Genomic DNA, 25,103 nt, shown 5'->3' on the forward strand with positions numbered 1-25,103 from the left:
AAAGACTTAAATATAGTCAAAGAAGAGAAGTGGTCCAATAATAAGCCATGGTGTACACTGATATTAGGAGTTTGGGGACATGAGGATGAGTTAAATCAAAGGAGTCAGAAAAGTAACCGCCAATGAGTAAGGAGAAAAAATCAGAGAATGTGGTGCCTGGAAACCAGGTGAAGAAAGTGGTAACAGAAGTACAGGCAACCTTTCAAAGAGGTTACCTTTCTTTTTTTTTTTTTTTTTTTTTTTTAATTTTTTTAAATTTTATTTATTTATGATAGTCACATAGAGAGAGAGAGAGGCAGAGACATAGGCAGAGGGAGAAGCAGGCTCCATGCACCGGGAGCCTGACGTGGGATTCGATCCGGGGTCTCCAGGATCGCGCCCTGGGCCAAAGGCAGGCGCCAAACCGCTGCGCCACCCAGGGATCCCAAGAGGTTACCTTTCAATGGAAGCAGAAACATGAATGGAAAAGTGGAGCCAGGAAATGATATTTTTAATATTATATTTCCACAAGAAATTATCTCATGGAAAGAAAAACAAATGAAAAAGCAAGGAGGAGTAAGTTGCTGACATGAGGTTGAGGAGGCAGGTGGTGTGGGATTGTACATGGGGGGGTGTTGCCTTCAACAGAATATGGAAGGGTCATCTATAACAACAAGGTAGATGGGATATATGGGGAAAGAAGCAGGCAGGTGGGTACATATGATGTTGGGAATGTGTGGAATTTCTGTTCTGATTATGTGAATTTTCTGGGTGTGATGGAAACTAATAAGCATCACCTGAGAACAAGGATAAGGCAAGAGGAGTGGCAAATTTAGGAGAGTAAACAGATATTAAACAGTTATCTAGGACAATGGGAAAGAGTCCACGGATTAGGGAAACACAACGATTCCCAGTCAGCATTAAGGTCCAAACATGTGCATTTTGTGTCTGTGCAGGAAGCCCAGTGAGCAGAGTAAGTTTCTATAGCTTCATGAGGAAGGTACAGAGTTGGCACAGTTAGATTTTGCCAAGGCTGTGGTTCTGACAAGTAAGTAAGAACAAGGAAGCTCAAAGTATATGTAATGATCTGATTACGCCCATCATCCACTCAATTTGTGCTGTGGAAAGAGGATAAAAAGAACGTGAGAAGGAGAGAAATAGTGAAAAAGTGAAAGAATCAACGGATCAGAAGCCCTTAAGGGGTTGAAGGACTGATGGAATTAGGATATTTGAGGGACTAACCAAGAAAAAATGTGGTGGTTAGAGAGTAGGATGCAAGAAACTGCAATTAGAAAAGAGTTGCATTATTGCCACTAACAATAAAAGTATAATCTAAAATAGGACAATAGGGGCCAGGGTTGGAGGACAAGATAATTCAAAGACAGAGGCTCAAGGAACTGAGAAGACAGAGTGTTGGAAGCACCACATACGAGTATATTAAAACCAAAAGAAGAATCCCCGGGTTATGTTGGCAACAGTAGTCATAAGCCAGCAGCTAAAATAACCAAGGAATGAGGGGGCACTGGTAGGCGGCTGTAACTATGAGGAATGGTGGCAAGTCAAGTCTGAGGAGATGAGTTTCCGAGCTGGAGGGCTCTAGGGAGGAAAAAGGAGAACATCTGGAAATAATAATGAGGAGTGAGGAGCACAATTCTCTCACCTCCAGACCCCGGAGCCCCCGCTGGACAGGGATGCAGAAGACGAAGTGTCCTCCAGGGACCCAGGTTTTGTCTGGAGTCCAGAGGAGTGAAGAGAATGTTGCAAAAAAGACTCCAGAGGGCACAGGGCAAAGACAGGACTAGCATAGGAGGAGAGTTCAAGGTGTCTGGGGGTCTGAGCTTCTTAATCAAAGTGTCATAACAGGGCAACGGACACCATTCTTGGTAGAATCAAAGGGTGGGCAATGGCATGGCTGTGAGTCTGGGGGCTGATGAGCAATGCTACTGGGTCTTCTTTCTGGCATCTGTGGAGGAAGTTGAGGTGGAGCAGGGAGATTGGCTCAGATGCCCAACGTACAGGCCACTCTTGAATGTGCTTAAATAATCTTTTACCGAAACAAATTCAGTGTACATCCCCTAACTCCTGCTGTTTGGCCAAAAGCACATCAAGGAATAACAAAGACAAATGAGTCCTCCAATGTCGGTGAATATATCATAAACCTTGGCTGGAGCCTGCAGTGCTCACTGCAGTACGCTGTAGGATTGAGGAGAGAAGTGTGGCCCGTGAAATGTCCTCCAGTCAAGCTCTCCAAAATTAAGGAGAGAAAAAAAAGATTTGAGCCTATTTAAATCCTTCCCACTAGAAAAAAAATTAAAAGATATCCTGCAGTTCTAACTTTTAAGAATTTTAGGCATCAGTGATGCCAATATATAGTGATCCGTTTCATTCCTTACTGCAATTCAGTAGAATCCCTGTCCACACTGCCCCTGAAAATAAGTAAACATGCTCTGATCCAGGTAAGAAAAGTGACTCAGCAAGGGAATATGCATAAGCCTGCTCTCCTGAATGGGGGTCAGGGGCGCTGGTCACAGCAGCCCACCCACCTCTGAAAACTGGCCCAAATACCATATTTGGAAGAAATGCCACATGTAGGCTGCTAAATGCCACTGTCATAGTCATCCTCACCATTTCTTTTAAATATATTTTTTCCATGAAGTGACAAGTATGGCATCATAGCTATTACCAGTTTAAAAGCAAGCACAGTGGGAAGTGGCCCATTTAATTAATTATAGCCCATATGCTGCATAGCCTAAACAGTAGCATACTTTGCAATTATTCCAGCAAAACCCAAATATCTAACAGTGAGGTCTCTACTTCCTCATGCTCTGGGTGGTGGTTCCTAACGGAACTGCCCAGTCATAGTCAGTAAGGGACACAGAGGCCCCACCTGCACCTCCTCCTTCCTGGGGTACAGATAAGAAATCTTCAATATAGATGCATTGGGCACAGAGACTAGGAGAGCTCCAGAGTCACCCCCAGTCTCTGAACCTCACTAGAGCCCCTTCAGGTCTGCGGATCCAAGAACAGCACTCACTGCCAATGCAGAGAAGCTGCCCTCACGGTAGAAACACATTGAACCTTACAAAACATACAGACCACACAGAATCCAGGTTCCACCTCTCGCTAGCTCAATGACCTTAAGCAAGACACTTAAACAGCCTGAACTTCGATGTCCTCACCTGCAAGATAGAGGTAATGATGCCTAATTTGTCTAAGTGCAAGGTTTCCAATCCACTTAAACAAATTGTTGGGAACAATGCAATTCATCAAGAGACCAGGATCTGAGTTTCTAGTAGGTTAACAACCAATGTCTGTTCTAGCACTGAGCACAAACCTACCTGAGTTGCACTTAGGAGAACCATGCCCTTACTGGTAGGTCCAAGGAAGGGAGCCAGGTTCTCATCTGGCTTCACAATTGCCTGCGCCCCGGATCTTTGGCAGCCCTCTGGTCCCCGTGCACCCGGAGATGCGACATCTACTATCTTACCTCCTACTGGTTACTAGATTGGTTGTATGATTACCAGGTAAAGCTAGAGCTATTTGTCAGGATTTTCTGTGTGGTGTTAAGTTACATGTGGCTGCAAGCAGCAGCAGTATACCTTGTGACACAATTCCACTTGGGGCAGATACACTGGGATGAAGCAACCTTCTACAAGCCTCAGACTATGAGGAATGTACGTACAAATGTATGCGAACAGCAAACTCAGAAAAGACTCACAAAAATTTCTGTCATGGAAAAATGGCAGAAATTTATTTTTATTTGGAAAACATTATTTTAGGGATATAATATTTGGTTGCTCAGAAGAAAACATTTTTAAAATTCCACGCAATCCCTGCTTCTGCTCAGTTTAATTTCTGCAGATGCCTTTTGCTTATCTGATTGGCCTTATTAGCTATCCATAAAGCCTGGTTTTCCTGAGCCAGAAAAACAAAATGGAATTATAAAGAACTCTTTGCCAACCAACCCAGAGCAGACAAGGTAATAATATCATTTGGTGGCTACTGACAGCAGAGAAGGGGGAGGCATGCTTCCACCCAAGGAGCACTTCGGGGCAGTGACCCACTCTGTCCCTGGCTCCCTCTCTCCGCTCACATTTCTATATCCCACAATCATGCTGTAACTACTACCTACAGTGCCCAAGGCATGCACAAGGACTCAAACTCACTAAGAACTTGGCATGGGTCGACTTTTCCCACAAGTGCAAGAAATATCCTAATTAGTTCCTAACCTAGAATTCCTCTTAAATAGAACTTTGGAATCTAACTTTGAAGGCATATAATTCTTACTCTTAAAATTGAGGTCTTAGGTTCAAGTTCTGAATAATCACCAGAAAAGTTGTATTCTTTAAGAAAACTATTTGGTCCTACGAGCCTATCAATGCAGAAGAAAATATCCAATGTCTTTAAGTATAAAACTCTGATCCCCTTCTCTGGGTGAAAAATGCTCAAGGAGGGGCCAAAGACTTAAACACAAAGCCTGACTTTTGCAAGCATCTGAGAGTCTCAGTATTAAGCCCAAACGTGCCCCAACAGAGATGGAGAAATGGCTGTGACTTCAGACCTGTGTCTTGAAGATGTGGAGACTGACAGGACTGCTGATGCTGATGGGGTGAGTGGTGCCGTAGAGATGGGCAGCAGCCAATCTGACCAGGGAGCTACTCCCTTAGGGTTCTGCCTCGGCAACTGCAGGCATCAGCCTCAGCTCCTTTCCAGCCCCCAACAGGGGCAACAACAGGCCAATTAGAGGACCCTATGTCCTGGCCACAGTGCCATGTCTGGGGGCGGGCCCCTGACCTCATCAGAATCCTCCGGGGACGTTTCTCCTAGAACAGTAGGGAAGACCATTGCCATGGGAGTCATTCTGCTGGGATGGCGTGATAGGGGCACTGCTGGCGACCTCACATCTAAATGGAGACAGCACATTTTCTGGAGGAAGGATTAGCACACACAGCAGGAAGGAGAGCTGTAAGATAGAGACAAGAAGTTCTAGAGAAAGAGATCTAGAGGGAGAGACTGACAGTGTTGTTTGAAACCCCAGATTCAGAGATGTTTGGTACCAGTTCTACACACGTCTTTCCATTTCAGTGAGATGGTAAATCCTAAGCCCACTCCACCATGTTTTTTTAAGATTGATTGATTGATCAGAGAGAGGGAGAGAACTAGTGGGAGAGGTTAGGAGGGGGAGAGAGAATCTTTAGAAGACTCTGCACTGAACATGAGCCCCACTTGGAGTGTACCCTCATGACCCCAAGATCTGAGCTGAAATCAAGGGTGATCCGGATGCTTAACTGACTGAGCCACCCAGGCGCCCCACTCCATTTTTTAAAAGATTTATTTATTTAAGTTAGAGAGAGCACAAGCAGGATGGGTGAGGAGTGGGGAGGGAGAGAGAAACTTAAGTAGACTCTGCACTGAGCATGGAGCCCGACTCAGGGCTTGATCTTTGTGAGCTGAAATCAAGCGTCAGCCGCTTAACCAGTTGAGCCACCCAGGTGCTCCACTCCCCCATTTTCTTAACCTATGCTAGGTTAGCCTTGGATTTCTCTCATTTGCCTCAGAAGAGCCTTCACAAATACTCCTTAAGGAATCCTTTCAAAATCACAAGTTCCACCAAAGGCCAAGGCCAAGCAGGGCCCTGAGTAACTTACAGATAACCCTAGAGAACTGGGCCTGAAATAGCTGTGGACAGTTGCTGCTGGTGCAGAAAGCCCAGGTACTCGAACAAGTCCTGATGGCATTAGGCAGGCCTCTTTCTGGGTCTGCAGCAGCTGACACCGGCTTCTGCAGGTGGCCTTTCCCTGCATAACTTCATACTGCAAAGGCTGGCGTCGTTCTCCTATTCTGGTGAGCTGGATGGACTTAAGGTTACTGCCAGACCCAAATTTATACAGGTGTCAATTCATTCCAGGTCACTCCACCCTCTGAAGCAGTTGAGGGCAGCAGTGCAAAGCTCTGATGCTGGGGGACGTGCATGATGGGGGAGCTGCTTCAGAGCACAGTTTGGCCTAGTGGAGCGCGGGTCTGGGCCAACCTCACCCTCCGCACTTCTCTACCACCTCCTTCCAGTGCCTCTCCCGTCCTCCTGCTTCTTTGCTCTCCTGCCTCTCCCCATGCCACTGTGGCCTCTCAAGCTAATCTAAATAGTGCTTCCATTTTTCTCCAGCCTCTTTGCGGGCATTATATTACTGATGGAAGGTTATGTTGTTCCTAGAGACACAGCCTCAAACTGGAAATGTGAGGAACACAACATGAACATAACCTGAGTTCCTGGCACCAAAGCAGGGCTGTGGCCACTCACACTGGACATTTAATAAAACAGTTATTTTAGCTCCATTTGTATTTCATTTCTCCACCTGCTAATCTGATTTATTTCCTGTTTATAATAAGATTTCTGGTATTTATCAGGGAAAGATAAAACACTATTTCAAAACCCAGGAATTTTGCACTATTCTCAATATGCTTCACTTATTCTAATCTTATTGAGATTGCAAGTCTCAAACAGTCCTTTGCTTTATTTATGCTTCTTGTGTCATGCTCTGATCCCCAGTTGTACAATAAATGTTTTTAAATAAATTAATAACCTTGGGTCTAAAAATCATTGTGTTATTTTCTTCTTCTGTGTTCCTTGGTCTGTTTCTCTCTTGCAGCCAACTGCTTGGAACTTCAGTGGCTTCAGTGCCATTCCCAAAAAAGCCTGGATTCTCAAATTCTACAAATCAGTAAAAGTTGAAAAGAAATGACCATGTGTTGGAAGGAGGATTAAGTGAAGGTCTCTCTGCCTTTTCAAAGGCGACAGGGTACCCACTGTCTGACAAAGAATTTAAAGGTTGACAGTGATAGGCAGGTCACATCTAGTCCTGGAGCCTAATTATTAAATTGCTAAACTGCAGACATATTCTGTTAGTCTAGGAAGGAAGCATCTATTTGTTGTGATATTCACAACCCTGAAAACACATTTTAGGGTCCAGTAGAAAGGTCAATTTAAATATTTAGACAATTTTCAGTCTTCAGAATTAATCACTGAGTAATTATTAATTTTGCCCACTGTGTAACCAGTAGGTTTCCTCTCGTTGGAATTATATTTTTGGTTTCCAAACAGAGTAAAAAAATCTGTTCAATCTTCTAAGCCTGTGATATTCCCTAGTGGTGTTAAAGAGACAGCAGAAACCCGACCTTCAGACATAAGGTGAAAAGATGCAGATAGTATAGGCAAGATCCCAAATCCAATACAGGATCTGCTTCCTGGGGACTGCTAATTGGCCCCTCATGCCCTACCAACGGCTTCTTCAGGTGGATATGCACTGGCCACCACTGCTCCTTGCCACCGAATGCCCTATGCCTGCACCACCCCATATGAGAAGCATTGCTTAATATGGCCATTTCCATTTACATTAATTAAACTTAACTGAAACCGAACATTCAGTTCCTCAGCTACAGTTGCCAGCCCCATGTGGTGAGTGGCTGCCAACTGCAGAGAGCAGAGGGCGAATGTTCCCATGATCACCATACAGAGGCTACTGGCAGTCACCACAACACTATCTATACCACCTGGACAAGTGGTAATACGGTCTTGACAAAGTAACTTGAAGCCTTGTTGCCATGAGATGGTAGGAATGGGAGAAGTAGGGGGAGGTTTTGGCCATGTTACCCACAGCCCTAAGTAGAAGGGAGAATCTGAAGGACAAGGAGTGGACACTTGGGGTCAGAAGGGAACCTCTATGATATTATTCTTGAATAGACAGTTTTGGGGGCCCACTGAAATGGAAACAAAACGAACTTCAACAGAAGGGAATCATTGTTCTAGCACTGAATTGGCTCATGGAGAGTGACAAATTATAATTAACAATCAGAGCAAAACGCTAGGGTCTCACTGCAATGCCTGGGGCTCAAGACAGCTGAAGATCTCCAGAGCAAGCACCTAGGAGGCAGGAGGCAGGCAGTAATGCCAGCAGAGTAAAAAACAACCAACTGTGACAAAAGTCATGATGGAAACCCAAAGACAGCAAGGAGTGGGGAACAGGGCTTCAGGGAGCACATCACAGTGGTCAAGGCTGCAAGTTCCCTGAAGGCAGCACAAAGCACTGTGGTGTAAAATTATTTCTGCAGGAATCCTGGATGCAAATGTGAAATAGTCAGCAAATGAGAAGATGTATATTTTGTTTATTCCAGGACATATTAATTAGTAGGCTGGGGTTTCCTATTTATTAGACATGCCATGCTACCTCACTGACAGAGATATACTGTGGACAATGTGGGCACTGGCTATCTCAGGAATATGCCTCGTCATCTGGCAAGCAGAGAGAGGCTTAAGCCAAGTGAAATGAGTCGCCCTCAAAAAGCAATGTGCACCCCTCATGAGGCTGGAAGTTTTGACATTAAAGTCACATTTATTTTAAGAGAAGGAGGTTATTATTACTAGAAAATCACTGGCAACCATTACTATTCAGAATCCCAACCATTTATTATCCATTATGCATCCATTACTACTCCACAGTCCCATGATTTGTCATGTATTATTAGTATAATCGCCCCATAATGGGATATGATTCTTTGATACTGTTAAAACTGCCATGATTCACAATGTCAATATTACAAGGAAGAAAGCATCATATACAATGAAAATAATGCATGACTTCAATTATTCAAATATTATATCATTTATATCCATGCTTACAGTTACCATGTTGCTTATTAAAGGGGTATTAGTAATACCAAACCACCAATTAGTCCAATTTTCCATGTGATGTTATAAATAGCTACTCTTTTGTGAGGGAGTATGTAGAGGGCATCTAGTTAATGCCAAGAGTTAATGCACATTTGTTTTGATAAGGAAGAAGCAGGAACTCACTATAGTAAACAATCTATCAGTACATTTTTATTTGCAACTCACATTCATTTATTCCTTCATTCATCAAGTTATTTACTTGCCACCCCTGAAATGCTGGATATTGTTCTATGGACACTGAGGGTATCAAGAGTAGCTGAGTAATCAAGAGAGAAAAGGGCTTCTTCTATTAGCTTACAATCTAGGGGCAAAACAGATGATAAAAGAAAAAAGCAAATACATAATCTAATGTCAGATAACCACAAGTCCTATGATGAAAATTAAATTCATGTAAGAGGACAGTAAACTGCTTTACAGAAGCAGGGATAATTAGACAGGAGCACAGATAATTCTCCCACTGCAACAAGTAGGAATTCTGAGTATGTGTGTTTAGACATGGATAGAACGATAGATTTGGCATGGGGATAGGAGCAATTTTATTCTGCATTTCTTCTATTTTCCCAGAGAATGAGAAGCAAGGTTACAAAAGGGAGATTGGGAGAAGGGTGTGAGAACAGAGGAAACAGTCTTCCTGGAGATGGGGACACGAATTGATTCAGGAAATGGAGAAGAATTAAAAGAATGGACGTAGGATTCCCATGGACATGTGTGGAGATAAATTTAAAGTTAGACCTCTTGGAATGGCTCTTTGTTATTCTCAAGCAACAGGGTTCAATTTGGCCTCACTCAGAAATCTGGGAACAGGCAACCATTTGGGTGAGTATCATATTCTTGGTGAAGTGAGCAACTACAAATACCCAGAGCAGAAGATAGTCCACTTAGAAAAGAAACACAAATGCCAGAGACAAGGCATGTGGTAACACCTGCTTCACTAAAGGTTCTTTATGTAAAGCCTCTAAAGTCATCCCAGAACCTACTGATTTTGAACAGCCCTAAAAACATCTACATATAAACTCATATGTACAAATTTTAAACATATTTTCTTTGGGTTTCACTGTGCATCTATAACTTTGGTACATTCACACAAAATTGAGTCCATTTTCATATATTAGAAAAAACACATGTGCAAACCTTGCAAAGAAAATCATTATTGGAAAAAAAATATGGAAAAATATTTCTCCTATTTCCCTGATTCTACCATGCACATCCCTTACTCCACCCCTGTACTACAGTTCAGTGATTTTGAAATCAAGATGCACCTTAAAATCAACTGTGATGAATTTTGCCAGTTGCCAGTGATAGAAGTTGGTCACAAATAGCTGTTATTGCCCATGTGGGTTTTGAATATAGCCAATTCTTCAAGTAATGATTGTGGTATTTTTCAAAAGCAAAAGAGAAGGTTATATGTCACCCGTTCATGTAAAGTTAAGAGTCACTTTCAACTTAAAAGAGAATTGTTCAAACTTAAGTCAAAATTCACCAGCGAAATCCTGGCATTTTTCTATGTTTCCCCCTAAATTTTATAATTGTATCTAAAGGTAATAAGGTATAGGATAAGACTGGAGATGTCAAGAGTACTCAGGATTAGTGGGGCACATTAAAAGAGTTGAATCTTTTTTACGTGAATCTAATAGGAGGAAAACACTGAAAGGTGTACGCAGGAAGTGACGTGATCCAACCTACATTTTTAAGTTCACGCTGGCATCTTTGTCTAGTACAGATTGACAGTGTCTTGAGTGGATGCACACACCAGCTGAGAGATAACTGTAGTGGTCCAAATGAGAGATGACATCAACCCATCAGTAGGGTGGTAGTCACAAGACAGAAAGCAGTAAGGAGACTAGGGATACAGTATCTGGAGCTAGAATCAATAGAATATGATCGTTGGCTGCATGTGGTTGTTCCAAGACAGGCAAATTTTAGGGATGACTCTCTAGTGTCTGGCTTGAGTAATATGGTGGGAAGCTGCAATTATTAATTCAAGGATGCCTAAGAAAGAAACAAGTTTGGGCCTATATATTGAGGAGTCCATGAAACATATAAAAGATGTCAAGTAACAGTTAATATAGGACCCTGGAGCTCTGGGGGAAGAGGTCATGGCAATATATACAAATTTGAAAGTTGCTAGTAAGAAGTACTGACAATCAGTGGAATGGATGAGTTCACTCAGGGAGAGGGAACCCAGGAGAGGTGCTTAGCCAGGTAGTGCATTAGAATCACCTGAGAAGCTTACAAACTGCCGGGCATTTTTTTAAAAAGATTTTATTTATTTATTCATGAGAGACAGAGAGAGAGAGAGAGAGCCAGAGACACAGGCAGAGGGAGAAGCAGGCTCCATGCAGGGAGCCCGACGGGGACTTGATCTCCAGACTCTAGGATCATGCCCGGGGCCGAAGGCAGGGGCTAAACCGCTGAGCCACCCAGGGATCCGATCCCCCTGCTAAACATTTTAAATATGCACTCTGGTTTCAGAACCACCAATAAAGAGAAGAAAAGACAAAGGGACCAAAACCTTGGGCAAGAAGTTAAAGAGAGAAGCCAATGAGAAGACTAAAAGGAGCAAAGAGGTAGAGAAGAACCAGGTAAATGTAATTATACAGCCCTACAATAATAATTACTGCTCTCCCCAAAGGAAAGGATAGGGAAATATTGATCAATATATTAGGAAGCCAAACACTGAGTGCCAGCCTCATGGCCCTCTGACATAAAGCCTCCAAATTAGGGAACAGACATTGGCAGGAGTTTATTAGAAGCCTTAATTTTCCTACAACAGCATCACAGGTGAGAGGGTTTCCCAGAGAACCACCCAGATCTCCATGTCTGCTGAATTCAGAGTCCAAAAGCAGCTACTCATGCTTGGCTTACTGTGAGGGCAGTAGACATATACCATCCAACTCAACCCATGTGGAGAAGAGAATTAAAAACTAGGGCAGAAGACACGCAGACTGCCTTTCTCTGACTGTGAATAAGTAAGTATTTCTGTTCATGTTTGAGAACAGAGCAGGTGGAGCTTCTGTTAAAATGTGGATTCTGACTCAAGCAGGTCTGGAAACGCCCAGATTCTCTACTTCTAACACTCTTCCAGGGGATGGTGGATCCAGACTCTGCTGCTGTGGAAAACCCTCCCGGCACTACACCCTTGAAATGCGACACCCAGTTCTGCCCTGAAGCCCAAATACTTTCAACTTGTGCCTGTTTCCAGTTTGTACACAGCCTGGCTACCAGATCATCAACTTGCTCACTGGGGCAGTCATCCTGCCTAGCCTGTACCTCTGAATCCCATCTCTGGTTCAGCTTTGACTCATCTCCTGTTGGTTCAACAACCCTGGAATACAAATTCATTCTCTGAGTTTACAGGATCTACACATCCCTTCTTTTTCGATCAACAGAACTTCTTGGGGCAGCCTGGTGGGGGGGCTCAGTGGTTTAGTGCCACCTTCAGCCCAGGGTGTGATCCTGGAGACATAGGATCAAGTCCCGCGTCAGGCTCCCTGTGTAGAGCCTGTTTCTCCCTCTGCCTGTGTCTGTGCCTCTCTCTCTCTCTGTGTGTCTCTTATGAATAAATAAATACAAATCTTAAAAAAAAAAAAAAAACCAGGACTCTTTGGAGTTGGGAAAGATAGTTCCTGTGGATGTGGCCCAGTCCTGTTGTTGCCATGGCTCAACCATGCCATGGCTCATCACTGTTTTTTGCCAAGGACACAAGGACATATACATCTGGGTGAAGTCCTCGATAGAAGGACTTGTGCTGGGAACAAGCCCCTAAGAAATCTTAGTAGAAAAAAAAGATTCACAGCAACTGCTTGAACTGGAGACCCCTGTCACCTGTTTCCCAAACAGTTCTGACGGCTCCTACAGCTATGCAACCTTCCATGATTCCTCCGCTCACAGGCCCAAACACAGATCACATATAGACCACCTACCCAAGGGGCTTTCAATTTTAAAAATGAAGAAATGTGTATATACATGCATGCATGCAAACACACACACACATTCATACACATTAAGACAGATTAAATTTGAAATCTCCTTTGTCTCAACATGATAGTAAATAAAGGCATTTGGTGTTTGGAAATGCAAATAAAACAAGGCATGTTAATATACTTTTTTTAAGAGAAGAAAAACTGTTCTCCTGGAGAAGCCATCTGCCCCTCAGCATCTTCGTTCACAATGCTTGCTGCATTGACAATGGACTTTTCCAGCACTTGATGGCTTATGCCACACCTCCCAACTAGCTGGTGAGGGCAAGTTCCAAGTCTCAATACCATCTCAGGCCCTGTAGCTCCTGGAATGGTTTCTCCAGTAAGTAAAAGCTCTTAATTTCATAGTGGGCCTCACATCTTCTCCCTCTTTTTAATGAACATCTTAATTTTGTCCAGTGCTACTGCAGTAGGCAGAACAACAGTTCCTAGTCCTACACCTGCAAACCTGTGAAAGCATTACCTTACATGTTGAAATTTGTAGTTGTGATCTTGAGATGGGGGAAATTATCCTGAGTTGTCTGGTGGGCCCAAGGTTATCACAACTGCCCCAATTAGTGGGGGGCAGGAGTATCAGGAAGAGGTTTAAAGATGTTATGCTGCTAGCTTCAAATATGGAGCAAGGAAACGCGAGCCAAGGAGCAGAGGTGGCCCTAGAAAAATGGAAAAGGCAAGGAATCCCTGCTGAAATCTTGGTTTGAACCTAAGAACACTTCTGACCTAAAGACATATGATGCATTTGTGTCCTTTTAGGCCAGTAAGTTTGTGGCAATTTGTTACAGCAGGCAGCGGGAAAATAATACAACTCCGTTTTGGAAAAAAATTAATCTAATTTAAGAATTACTTGTTCTCACAGAAGCAGCTCCTTTCCCTGAGTCTATTGTCTTTTCTTGTATCACAAGAAATGACACAGGTTTTGGAACAAGGAGGGGAGATGCATTCACCATCTTGCCTAGCCACTTTATTCTGGGGTGTTTTTGCTCACTTATTTATTTTTGATAGATATTCTTCCAGTGGTAAAAATAGAGTGCCTATAAAGGAAAATGTGAGAAGAAGAGATGATATTCAGCATAATTAGCTAAGTATCAGTATTAGTAAGGGCATGTGGAATGTCAAAGCTGCCGCTGGTCAGAAATAGTACACTTCTGTTCAGAAAAATAGCAGAAAGTGTGCATGTCTCCTCCAAAGCCAAGACAAATCCAACAGGGTCTTATTTGCTCTGAAGGAAGACAGTGAGATCACACTGCACGTTCTGACTGAATATCTGCGAAACAAGAGGCTTCCTTACCACAGCAGGCAAGGGGTCTAAGACTTTTTGAGTAAATATAAAACACTGAATAAAGTGACTGAGTGCAGAGAACAGGGTACCTTTTTTAACTTAAGAATTGTTAGCCTTTTTTTTTTTTTTAAGAATTGTTAGTCTTAAATAAGATCCTTACTAAAAAGTCTAGTAACCCTTGAAACAAAATACATACATATTTGTATCCACAGGTATGTGCATTTTGCAGCTGAGCAATCTGTAGCATCCCTCAGACACTCAAAAGAAATGCATAATCCTAAAATAAGGGTTAAGAACAACCAGTGCTACAACATCATCATCTTTTATTTAAGAAGTTTCTACACAGACAGCATTCTGCGCAGAAAACTGTGAAATGTTCTATTTCTATTCTATGCAGCTCATGACTAAGCTGATGCCTCCAGCCAAATAATCACATGTCAGGATCTCATTAGATCTTGCAGGTCAGGCTGGTAAGATGGGGGTTGGGTGAGGATTTTCTAAGGAGGGCCAGCAATGGCTTCAGAGTGGGACATCCGATTCACCACCATGGCGGTTCTTCCCTGCTATGCTATCGGGCATACAACTCTGTTCTGCACATACTGACTTTAATAAAAACGTTAAAGAAAGTCTCTACTTTCAATTCTTGGAGAATGCAATTTTAGTGGCAGGGAAGCCTGCTCTGTGAAAGATTTTACATCAGCTTGACTACATTCATGCTGAAAATCATCAAATGAATGGATGGTAACCAACTGATACCAGGAGAAATATATTTAAATATATTTAAAGTCTAGAAGCTAGTTGATTATATGGTAGGCCTCATCTCTTCTACCTCTTTCTATTGAATATCGAAAACTATACTGGAAAATAAACATACATGTGGTTTGGTTCAAAAATATTTTTTTAAATAAGATAAGAATATATACCTGCCTATACTGAAAGTCCCAACTTAGTAAGCCTCATAGCTGAATCAGTGTGGTCTATCTATTAAGATGGGAGTTGGCAAATTAGAGTCCCCAGGCCAAACAGGGCCCATCAGCTTTTTTGTGCATCCCACAAGCTAAAAAATGGTTTTCATATTTTTTTAATGACTGAATGAAATCAAAAGAATATTTCATGACATGTGAAAATTATATAGAATTCAAATGTCAGAGCCCACCAGATTTTACAGGAACACAGCTCACTCCTCCGCTTTTGTGCTAAACCACAGAACCAAGCAGTTGTGGCAGAGACCACAAGGCCCATGAATGCTGATATAGTTACTTGCTCCCCTTTACAGGAAGAGATGCTGCCCTGTGGGTTCGGAGCTCTGGCTGTAGCTGGATGGTCTTGGTAAGTGGCTTAAGTTTTGTACACTGGTCTCTTTGCATCTACCTTTAAGGGCTGCTGTGTGGATTAAGAGAGCAAGACAATGTGAGGCACATCAACAGCAGCACGTGGGCACCACATCCGAGTTAGCCAGCACTCGTGTCATTATTACCCTGTTTGTTGTTAGTGTAATTACACTAATACACCTTTACCAGGGAGGGCATTCTACCTGCCTAAACCTTTCTGGAAATCAGGGTTGACACTAATTTACAGTCTCCCCTACTCTTAAAAAATATCTTTTCATTAATTGGTCATAATATTTTTAAAATTTGTCCCAGTCTCCTTCCCAAATGAAGACAGTCATCAATCACTGTGACACTGTAATGGGCATTAATTAGAAGTTTAGCTCAAAGGACAGTCATTTTTAATGTTAGTATCTTGTTCTGTCCTCATAATTCAAAACCATTTTCAAAAATGCATCCCAGCTAGAGACAGTGGCAAGAGAGATGATATATTCCAATTTTGCTCCTTTTTTGACAGATAATTAAACCAGGACTCATAGGGGTCAAGCAACTTTCTAAAAGCACAGGAAACCCTTAATTAAAATGAACATCCACTGACTTGTATTTGGACTTTTGCTTTGCACTAATCCACCTGCAGGTTTTTTCAAACAAAAGCTTTGAACTTACTGGCCTGACCGAAAATTCAAAATAGTTTCTGGTCACGCGAGTAGACAACTTACCATGACAATTTCTCTTGGTCATGATGTTCTTTTTTCATTTGGAAATGTCACAAATACATCCAGTTAATGCATTAAATATGAAAAGACTTGCTGAAGACACTCAATTTATTAATGATTCAGGAGAACTTCCTAAAGCATCTATTTGGAATTCATTTATAATTCATTTCACAACTTAGCTGCAGTTCCCACAGGGCAAATATTTATCAAATATTTCTGTTTTAAGTTCTCCCTTTACATTTATTTGTAGAATACATTTTTCCCCCAAATAATGGCTAAACTTCCTAAAAGCATCCATCCATCTACTGTAATTTAATGCACATTTCCTGATAAGGTGACAGTAATGGGCTTTCAGATATAACAGAGTACACTGTGCAACCAAACAAAATAATAATTATTAAACATAATAGCTGGCTATAAATTGAACATGATACACACTGAGTACATCATACATATTTATTAGAGTAACCATGGTAATTAATAAACACAGTAATCAACACAAGTAAAAACAAGCATCTTAAAACCCTGCCATGGCAAGAAAAACTTTGTAACTCAACAGTACACTACCAACTTAATAGTTTCAGTACAAAAATCAGACTATTTGACTTGACCAATGCCAGTGGACTTAAGAGACCAAGAGTAGAGAATCCTGAATCAGGCTGCTACTGCCCTCTACCCCACCAACACTGACAATTTATAGTCTCAAGTTCTCATGGCTTATCACAGCTACAGGGTAATATCTGAAATGAGAGCATTGGCTTTGGAGTTAGAAACATCTAAGTTGGGATCCCTGGGTGGCGCAGCGGTTTAGCGCCTGCCTTTGGCCCAGGGCGCGATCCTGGAGACCCGGTATCGAATCCCACGTCGGGCTCCCGGTGCATGGAGCCTGCTTCTCCCTCTGCCTGTGTCTCTGCCTCTTTCTCTCTCTCTCTCTGTGACTATCATAAATAAATAAAAAAAAAAGTCTACTCAAATTTAAAAAAAAAAAAAAAAGAAACATCTAAGTTTATAGCCAGTTCTGCCACCTGACTAGGAAATATGGGTCAAATTACTTAGTCTCCATGCCAACTATAAAGAAGAAAGAATGTATGTGTAAGAGTTTTGTGTAACTAGACCTACTGTGGTGACTCTTTCTCAGTGTAAACAAATAGTTCATCACTATGCTGTACACCTGAAGAATTGGGGCATGATGGCGGAAGGGTAGGGTCCCCAAGTCACCTGTCCCCACCAACTTACCTAGATAACTTTCAAATCATCCTGAAAACCTATGAATTCGGTCTAAGATTTAAAGAGAGAACAGATGGAATGCTACAGTGAGAAGAATGAGCGCTTCTATCAAGTACAACTTGTTTTTGGCCACTCTGCACTGAGCAAAATGACTAGAAGGAAAACCTCACCTCAAAAGAAAGAATCAAAAACAGTCCTCTCTCCCACAGAGTTACAAACTTTGGATTACAATTCAATGTCAGAAAGCCAATTCAGAAGCACAATTATAAAGCTACTGGTGGCTCTAGAAAAAAGCATAAAGGATTCAAGGGACTTCATGACTGCAGAATTTAGATCTAATCAGGCCGAAATTAAAAATCAATTGAATGAGATGCAATCCAAACTGGAAGTCCTAATGATGAGGGTTAACGAGGTGGAAGAACGAGTGAGTGACATAGAAGACAAGTTGATGGCAAGGAGGGACACTGAGGAAAAAAGAGAAAAACAAAAGATCATGAGGATAGGTTAAGGGAAATAAATGACAGCCTCAGAAGGAAAAATCTACATTTAATTGGGGTTCCCGAGGGGCCGAAAGGGACAGAGGTCCAGAAACTGTATTTGCACAAATCACAGCTGAGAACTTCCCTAACTTGGGAAGGGAAACCGGCATTCAGATCCAGGAGATAGAGAGATCCCCCCTAAAATCAATAAAAACCGTTATGCTGTACACCTGAAACTAATAACAGTGTCACACATCAGTTATACCTCAATAAAAATACAAGTTTAAAAAAGAGTTGTTGTGGAGATAAAGGTAAAATATACAACATATTTAGCTAAATATCTGGAAGAAAGTCCATATTCAATAAGTTGGTCTTCTTACTCCACTGATTATACTTCTGTGACTTCTGAGCCTGATACCATCTACTGTTATCATTTCCTCTACTACAACCACCAGGAAGTAACTGGATCCTGCTCCTTCAGGCCAATGTATTATTAGCAGTCACATGTCAACTGTAATAATTTAGATTCTTTGTATCTACACATATAAGGCCTATCTGGCTAGCTAAAATTAAAAAATAAATAAAAACAGATGATAACAAATTTTGGTAAGGATGTAGGGAAACTAAAACCTTCATATACTGCTAGTAAGAATGTAAAATGGGGCAGTCACTATGTAAAACAAAGAGTTACCATATGATCCAGAAATTCTACTCCTAGAGATATACCCAAGAGAAATGAAAACATATGTCCACACAAAAACACACAAATGTTCATAGTAGCATTATTCAAAATAACCAAAAAATGGAAACGACCCACATGTCTATCAATGATGAATGGATAGACAAGATGTGGGAGATCCATACAATGGGATACTATTCAGAAATAAAAATTAATAAGTATTGATACATGCTACAAGACGGATAAATCTTTAAGACATTATGCTAAATGAAATAAGCCAAGTACAAAAGATCGCATATGACATGATTCCATTTGTATGACATGTTCAGAATAGGCAACCCCATAGAGACAGCAAGTAGATTAGTGATTGCCAGGGGCTGAGAGCGGGTGTAGACTGAGGAATCATTGCTGGGAGTATGAACTTTCTTTTGCAGAGGATGACAGTGTTCTAAATTTAGATAGTGGAAATGGTTGCACAGCTCTGGGAATATACTCAAAACCAGTGAATTTTATGGTGTGTGAATTATATCTCAAAAAAGCTGCCTCAAAAATAGAATTAATGAAGCACATAAGGGCAACTTCATATCTGGGGACTGGCATAAAGGAAAAAAAAGTTAGTCTTCCCTATCTACTGCACTCTGCCAGGAAGTGCTGGCACTACCACACAAACCTCTAGGGAGGACAGGCAATTGGGGCTCAGCACAAAGGACAAAGTAGGGTGGGTTGGGAGTGGATTCAGTCCCCACCCTAGACTTCTGCTGTCCCATTAGGAAGTGGGATATTTATGACAATAAGAGGAGAAGGAGTGGGAAGATTATAAGCTCTAGGTTGAAAACCTCTGTTTAAAATTGGGAGTGTAGTTTCATTCTTCTGTCCAGCTCTGAGTAACAAACAAGGGGTAGCAGAAGGGGAGGTGGGCAGTGGGATGCAGTGACTGGGTGATGGGCACTGAGGGCACTTGATGGGGTGAGCACTGGGTATTATACTATATGTTGGCAAATCGAACTTCAATTTAAAAAAATGAGTCTAATAATCACACCTTGTGTCCTATGGTGACTGTTAGAATACACTAATGCATAGAAAGCCCTTATAAGAGGGTCATCTGATAAAAACTAAGTGCTATCATCATCATTATCGTCATCTTTGATATTGGTCTTTTGGTCCCACAGGCTGACTCTCCTCTCAACAGTCAGCCAATGGCATGTGATGCAAGGAGGGATGCAAGAGTGATGCAAGCACTCCCAGAGGAATTCCAGTCAAACTCACCAGGGAGCATGAGCTTGTTCCTTTCCCACCTACCAATGACAAGTATTTTCATGAGGCCTCTTCATCAACACAGATAATAAAGGCACCCAGGGAGAGTAGGACAGGGCATTTGTACTGGCTGATAACAGCAGCTACGACTTAAGTGCTAAAGAAAGTCAGGCACATTTTTGGGTATTATATATATGCTACTTCACTGAATGTTCAGTGATCACAATAACCCAACAAAGTAGGCATTATTGACTACATCACTTTACAGATAAGGAGAAGTTCAAGTATACTGAGTAACCACCAAGTTAATAACACAGTTAAATAAGTCAGAGCTGAAATTCAAACCTAGATCAGTGTATCCTATGTCACTTTCTAATACATTATGCTGAACTGGATTTCCAATGGAAGAGTAATTAGGAGAGGGATTAAGAATGAGGGAAGACTATTTTTTGACTAACACAATTATTTCACACACTCAAATACCAGGATGCCAGAGTATATGCAATGCCATTCGCTCGTTCACTCACTCATTGATTCCCACATATATTAAGCACCTATTATGTGCCAATGTCAATGATAGAAACTGTCTTGGAAGGATATAGACTTTAAAAGAGGAAATTACAAGGAAAGAAAAGAAAGAAAAGATAAGAAAAAGAAAAAAAGAAAGAAAGAAAGAAGAGAAAAAAAGAAAGAAAGAAAGAAAAGAAAGAAAGAAAGAAAGAAAGAAAGAAAGAAAGAAAGAAAGAAAGAAAAGAAGGAAGGAAAAGAAGGAAGGAAAAGAACAAGTAAAGAAAAAAGAAAGAATGAACGAACTATAGAAGAATATGGTCGGCACATTAATAAGTGAATAGAGAAATGTGCTGGACAACAAGGAGGTCAGGGAAGCATCAATTGCATTTTCAATCACAGAGACAGTTCACCCACTCCCTTCAACTTCCTTAAACAGGAATTCAGAGGGAAACACCTGACGCTCATTTTCAATGCCCTTTTCTCCTCGGGAACACTGTTGAATGGAATTTTAAGGCATACTTCTGAATCTTCTTTGTGATTTGTTTCTATTTGTAAACTTCTGGCCCACATTCTTTCCCCTTGTACTTCATGGGACAGGACAAGCATGTACCCAACTGCAGCAATGACTAGGAGAGGGTGCAGAACGGAGGGTGCAGAACGTGGCAGAAGGGTTCATCCCAGGAATGGGCTGCAAGGGGGTAGAGACTGTTTGTGAGACCCAAAGTGTGCCACAAGCCCCAAGACATTTATGTCCATTTCAGGATTGATACATTTCAACATACTGAATGGTATGTGGAAGCAATTCATTTCACATCTTATAAAGCACCATATCACAGGGTAGAGAGCATCAGCTGTGTAAACACATCTTAATTTCTTCCTAAAATCCTAAAGGTACTTCCAATTTGCACACAGAAATAACACTCAAGGTTCTAATCCTGTCAGAGAGACCAACCACTTTCCAACTCTTTCCTTATAGTAAAGGATAAGGCAATTACCATGAAAGAGAAAGGAGAAGGAGAAGATACATGAAATATATCATTGGAAGGATCAACTAAATTCTCAGAGATTTAAATGGATCAATGTTGAGATAGTAAGTAAGAAATACACCAAATTCACTTTAGGAACTAGTTTTTCAAATATTTTAAGGTAATGTGTTAACCCAATATGATCACATAAATAAGCCGGTGAATACATTCAATGGGTAACACAGTATGTATATTATGAATCACAAGAAAATCTGTCAATTAAAATTCTAAGTAAGATTTGATGTACTATTAAGATTGAATTATTCCTACAAATGCAGTAATTTTATAATGAAAGTTAAATGAGAATTCAGAGAAAAAGACCTGAAACTGATTTTCAGTGACAAAATATTTCTGAAGTTTGGGGGTCCTGGGTGGCTCAGCTGGTTAAGCTTTCAACTGTTGGTCTCAGCTCAGGTCATGATCTCAGGGTTGTGGGATTGAGCCTCACGTGGAGCAGCTTGTCCCTTCCTTCTCTTGCACTCTCTCAAATAAGTAAGTAAAATCTTTTTAAAAATACTCCTGAATTTATAAAATAATTATGATATCCAAAAGTTATTCCCAGAGTAAGTGCTATAAGAGTAAGCAGTCAAGAGCCACAGATAAGTAAGAATTTGAGCAATATGCTTAAAATTCAATTTAAAATAAAACATTAAGAACAAGATAATGGGAGAAAATACCTACAATGTATTAGTACTGAATAGCGTTTGGCATAATTATTTTCATTTGTCAGAATAAAAGAAACAGCTAATTCTTGATAATCTACAGTGAAATACACATCTCTAAATTTTACTTAAATATATGTACTGATTATTCTTTAAGAGATGAAATAGAAATGGTTTTCAAGTAAAACACATAGCAAAAAAGATTTGTTTTAAATCAGAGCAAACTATATCAAACTTAAACGCATCTTGATAGTGCCTATTAAAAGTAGTTGACTTGAATTTTTTATGAGTATGAAATAAACTGTGAGTGGAAAATAATTTTCTTTTTCTTTTTCTTTTTTTTTTGGAAAATAATTTTAAACTGTCATATGGTGTAGATTTACTGAATACCACAACTTTTAGCTTCCTCTAAAAAAATGAAAAGCTCCCATTTTAAGAAAATTTCAGTTTGAAGATGTGTGCATTTAAAAAATAGGTTTCACAATAAGGACAGTATAGAAATCTGTTCATAAAATATTAACTTCAAAATCTGCATTTTTGTTTCAGCTACATGACTGAAGTCCTTTTATTCCTTTTTCTTTGATCGAACAAAGAACAGTAGAAAACAAAGACTTACTTGTTCTTGTTAAGGTGTTTAATGACTATTTCCAAAAAAGCTGATAATAGCAATAAAAGGAAGCTTTGGGAAAAAAAAGAAAAAGGAAAAAACGTATAATGTCTAAACAGCAAATCCATAAAAGAGCATGTTAGAATCCCTCTCAGAATTAGTTGTATCTAATCGAGGATTGCCTATGCCAAGTAGGTGTCAGCTGGCAATCTCTACACACCGTTAGTGCAAGTTTTCTCCTCCCCCTGTGCCAAGAAACCAGAGCCTCGCTGGAGGGGCAGGCCTGCACCTGGACAGCAGCACCCTCCTCGAAGTACGGAGGTACCTTTACTCGCTGGTCATCCACATCTATGACCGTAGCCACGCGAATTAGCCTGGGGTTCCGTCTGTCCACCGCTTCGAGTCTCATGCTCGGCAGAAAACCATGGGGTGGCCGCTGAAACATCACAAGAACAAAAGTCTGCAAAACCCAGTGGCTCAGAAATGACACGCATGTTTTCTAAAGTGCAATTGTTCTGACTTTGCATTCAGACCTTGTATTAATATACGTGGAATTTAGGTTTAAGGGCACATAAGGTTTATTAAACATATTATTTTATCCAGTTTCATAAAACCTGTGAGAGGAGAAAGAATGTTCTGGTCATTTTCAAGATAGCTAAAAAAAGATTAAATCATGAATTCATTAATAATCACCAGACTCAGGAAAAGTTCTAATTTATTAACAGTTTATATATTTGTTTGGATTTTTTTCTGAAATTAACTTTATAGATTAAGAAACTGTTGACTATTCTTGCTGCCCAGTTTTGGAGTATAGGACCTAGAACACAAAATTATTTACTAAAAAATTAGAAAGGATAAGCATAATCCTTTATAAATCTAAATTTTAAAATAGATAAAAGCTGTATGACTATCACAGCTAAACTGTTTTAAAATCATACCATAATGTAATTTAAAGCCATAACCTGTGCTTTTGTTACTTATCTGTAATGTAAGCATGTTAAAAATTGTATTAATTTAAGCTTTCTTCCAAGTTTTTAAATGCTAGGAGCCAAGAGTCTATAATAATGGACACCCAGAAACACACACACACACACACACACACACACACACACACACCAAATGGGAAAAAATATACCAGAACTTACAAAATAATTGACACCAAGGAAATTTAAATACCAAAAATCAAAGTCAAAAGACAAGTCCAACAGTGTTCGTAGATTAGCAAAAAGTTTAACTTTGAAAGCTATTACACATAAAAGTATTCAACTGACTTTATTGAAAACAAAAGTGTACTGAATTCTCAAGTCTAGAAATGGTAATTGGAAAATAAAATCCTCATGATATGTGAGTAATACACAGTTAAATCTTTCTCCAATACCGGGCTTGTTTCTCTCCAGCTTTTGTGGAAGCATATTTTCTTCCAAAATGCATTATTACATTTAATAAATGGAGTACACTGACTATAATTAGGTCTCTGATGCTTGAAAATCTTTCTGCTCTCCCCAAGGTCACTGTTCAATAACAAAGGTACAGTTTCATATTGCAGATGCCAAAGATATATAGCTTGAGGTGAATCCATAATAATCCATCTAAGAGCCTGGAAGTTGCCTTTTTAACTAAATCATAATTTTATTTTCCTGTAATTTTCTTCTTGGAAAATTACAATGAGTTTTGACAGAAACAAAAAGAAAAAGATAATACAAGCAGCTGGTATTTTGCTTACTGAGTTTTTGCAATTCTTAAAGCCCTTTCAAGCACTCCAGGACTTCTAGCCTTCTTAATTCGATTACACTTATTTACCAAATCCTTATATAATCAATTTAAAAAAAATGAAATAGCATTTTGTTTCAAATCTCTTTTGATCCCTAGAAAACTTTCTATAAATGGAATCATATGTGGAAGCTCACTATATAAAATTCTGATTAAACATGAGTCAGGAAGCCCGGAACACACAAGTTGAAAGGAAACAATTTGAAAACCATTTTATTTATTTATTTATTTTTATAAATTTTTATTTATTTATGATAGTCTCACAGAGAGAGAGAGAGAGGCAGAGACACAGGCAGAGGGAGAAGCAGGCTCCATGCACCGGGAGCCCGACGTGGGATTCGATCCCGGGTCTCCAGGATCACGCCCTGGGCCAAAGGCAGGCGCCAAACCGCTGCGCCACCCAGGGATCCCTGAAAACCATTTTAGAACATAAATATCTCTAACTATACTATCAATGCACCATCTTTTACTAAATCATTTATGCTCAGTTCAACCTGGAATAAATGTGTAAGTACAAATTTGAACATAAAAATTGGTGTTCTAACAAATGCTAAAGGCAGTGTTTGCCTCAAGATGGATAAAACTGGAACACACACAGGCTACATGAGATTCACCTATTCTATTAGGGCGTCAAAGACATTCAAACAGACCCCAAGACTGCGAAAGCTCAAGAGTTCCCACGTGATGGACAAATACAAGCAGAAGTGAAGGATTCTACTATTATCTGAAGTTGATGCAGTGCCTTCAGCTGTGCTAGCATGGGCTACTGTGCTTTTCTTGCTTTCTTTCTTTCTTTAGATTTTATTTATTTATTCATGAGTGACACAGATTGAGAGAGAGGGAGAGACAAAGGCAGAGGGAGAAGCAGGCTCCATGCAAGAAG

General features: G+C 40.5%; 1 protein-coding gene across 15 annotated transcripts in view; it reads right to left on the reverse strand.

Annotated features, from left to right (window-relative positions):
* L3MBTL4 (L3MBTL histone methyl-lysine binding protein 4) overlaps window positions 1-25,103 on the reverse strand; it is a 492,784-nt gene that overhangs the window by 224,591 nt on the left and 243,090 nt on the right. For 13 of the 15 annotated variants that reach the window (XM_049112901.1, XM_049112904.1, XM_049112902.1 and 10 more), the window contains one exon: window positions 22,671-22,886. In XM_049112901.1, coding sequence (XP_048968858.1) covers window positions 22,671-22,886 — 216 coding nt within the window. The remainder of the gene's footprint in view (window positions 1-22,670; window positions 22,887-25,103) is intronic. The other 2 variants (XM_049112903.1, XM_025429474.3) reach the window with 2 other exon arrangements.

The sequence above is a fragment of the Canis lupus genome, chromosome 7 (assembly GCF_003254725.2).
Source record: "Canis lupus dingo isolate Sandy chromosome 7, ASM325472v2, whole genome shotgun sequence".
In the NCBI taxonomy this organism is placed as follows: Eukaryota; Metazoa; Chordata; class Mammalia; order Carnivora; family Canidae; genus Canis; species Canis lupus.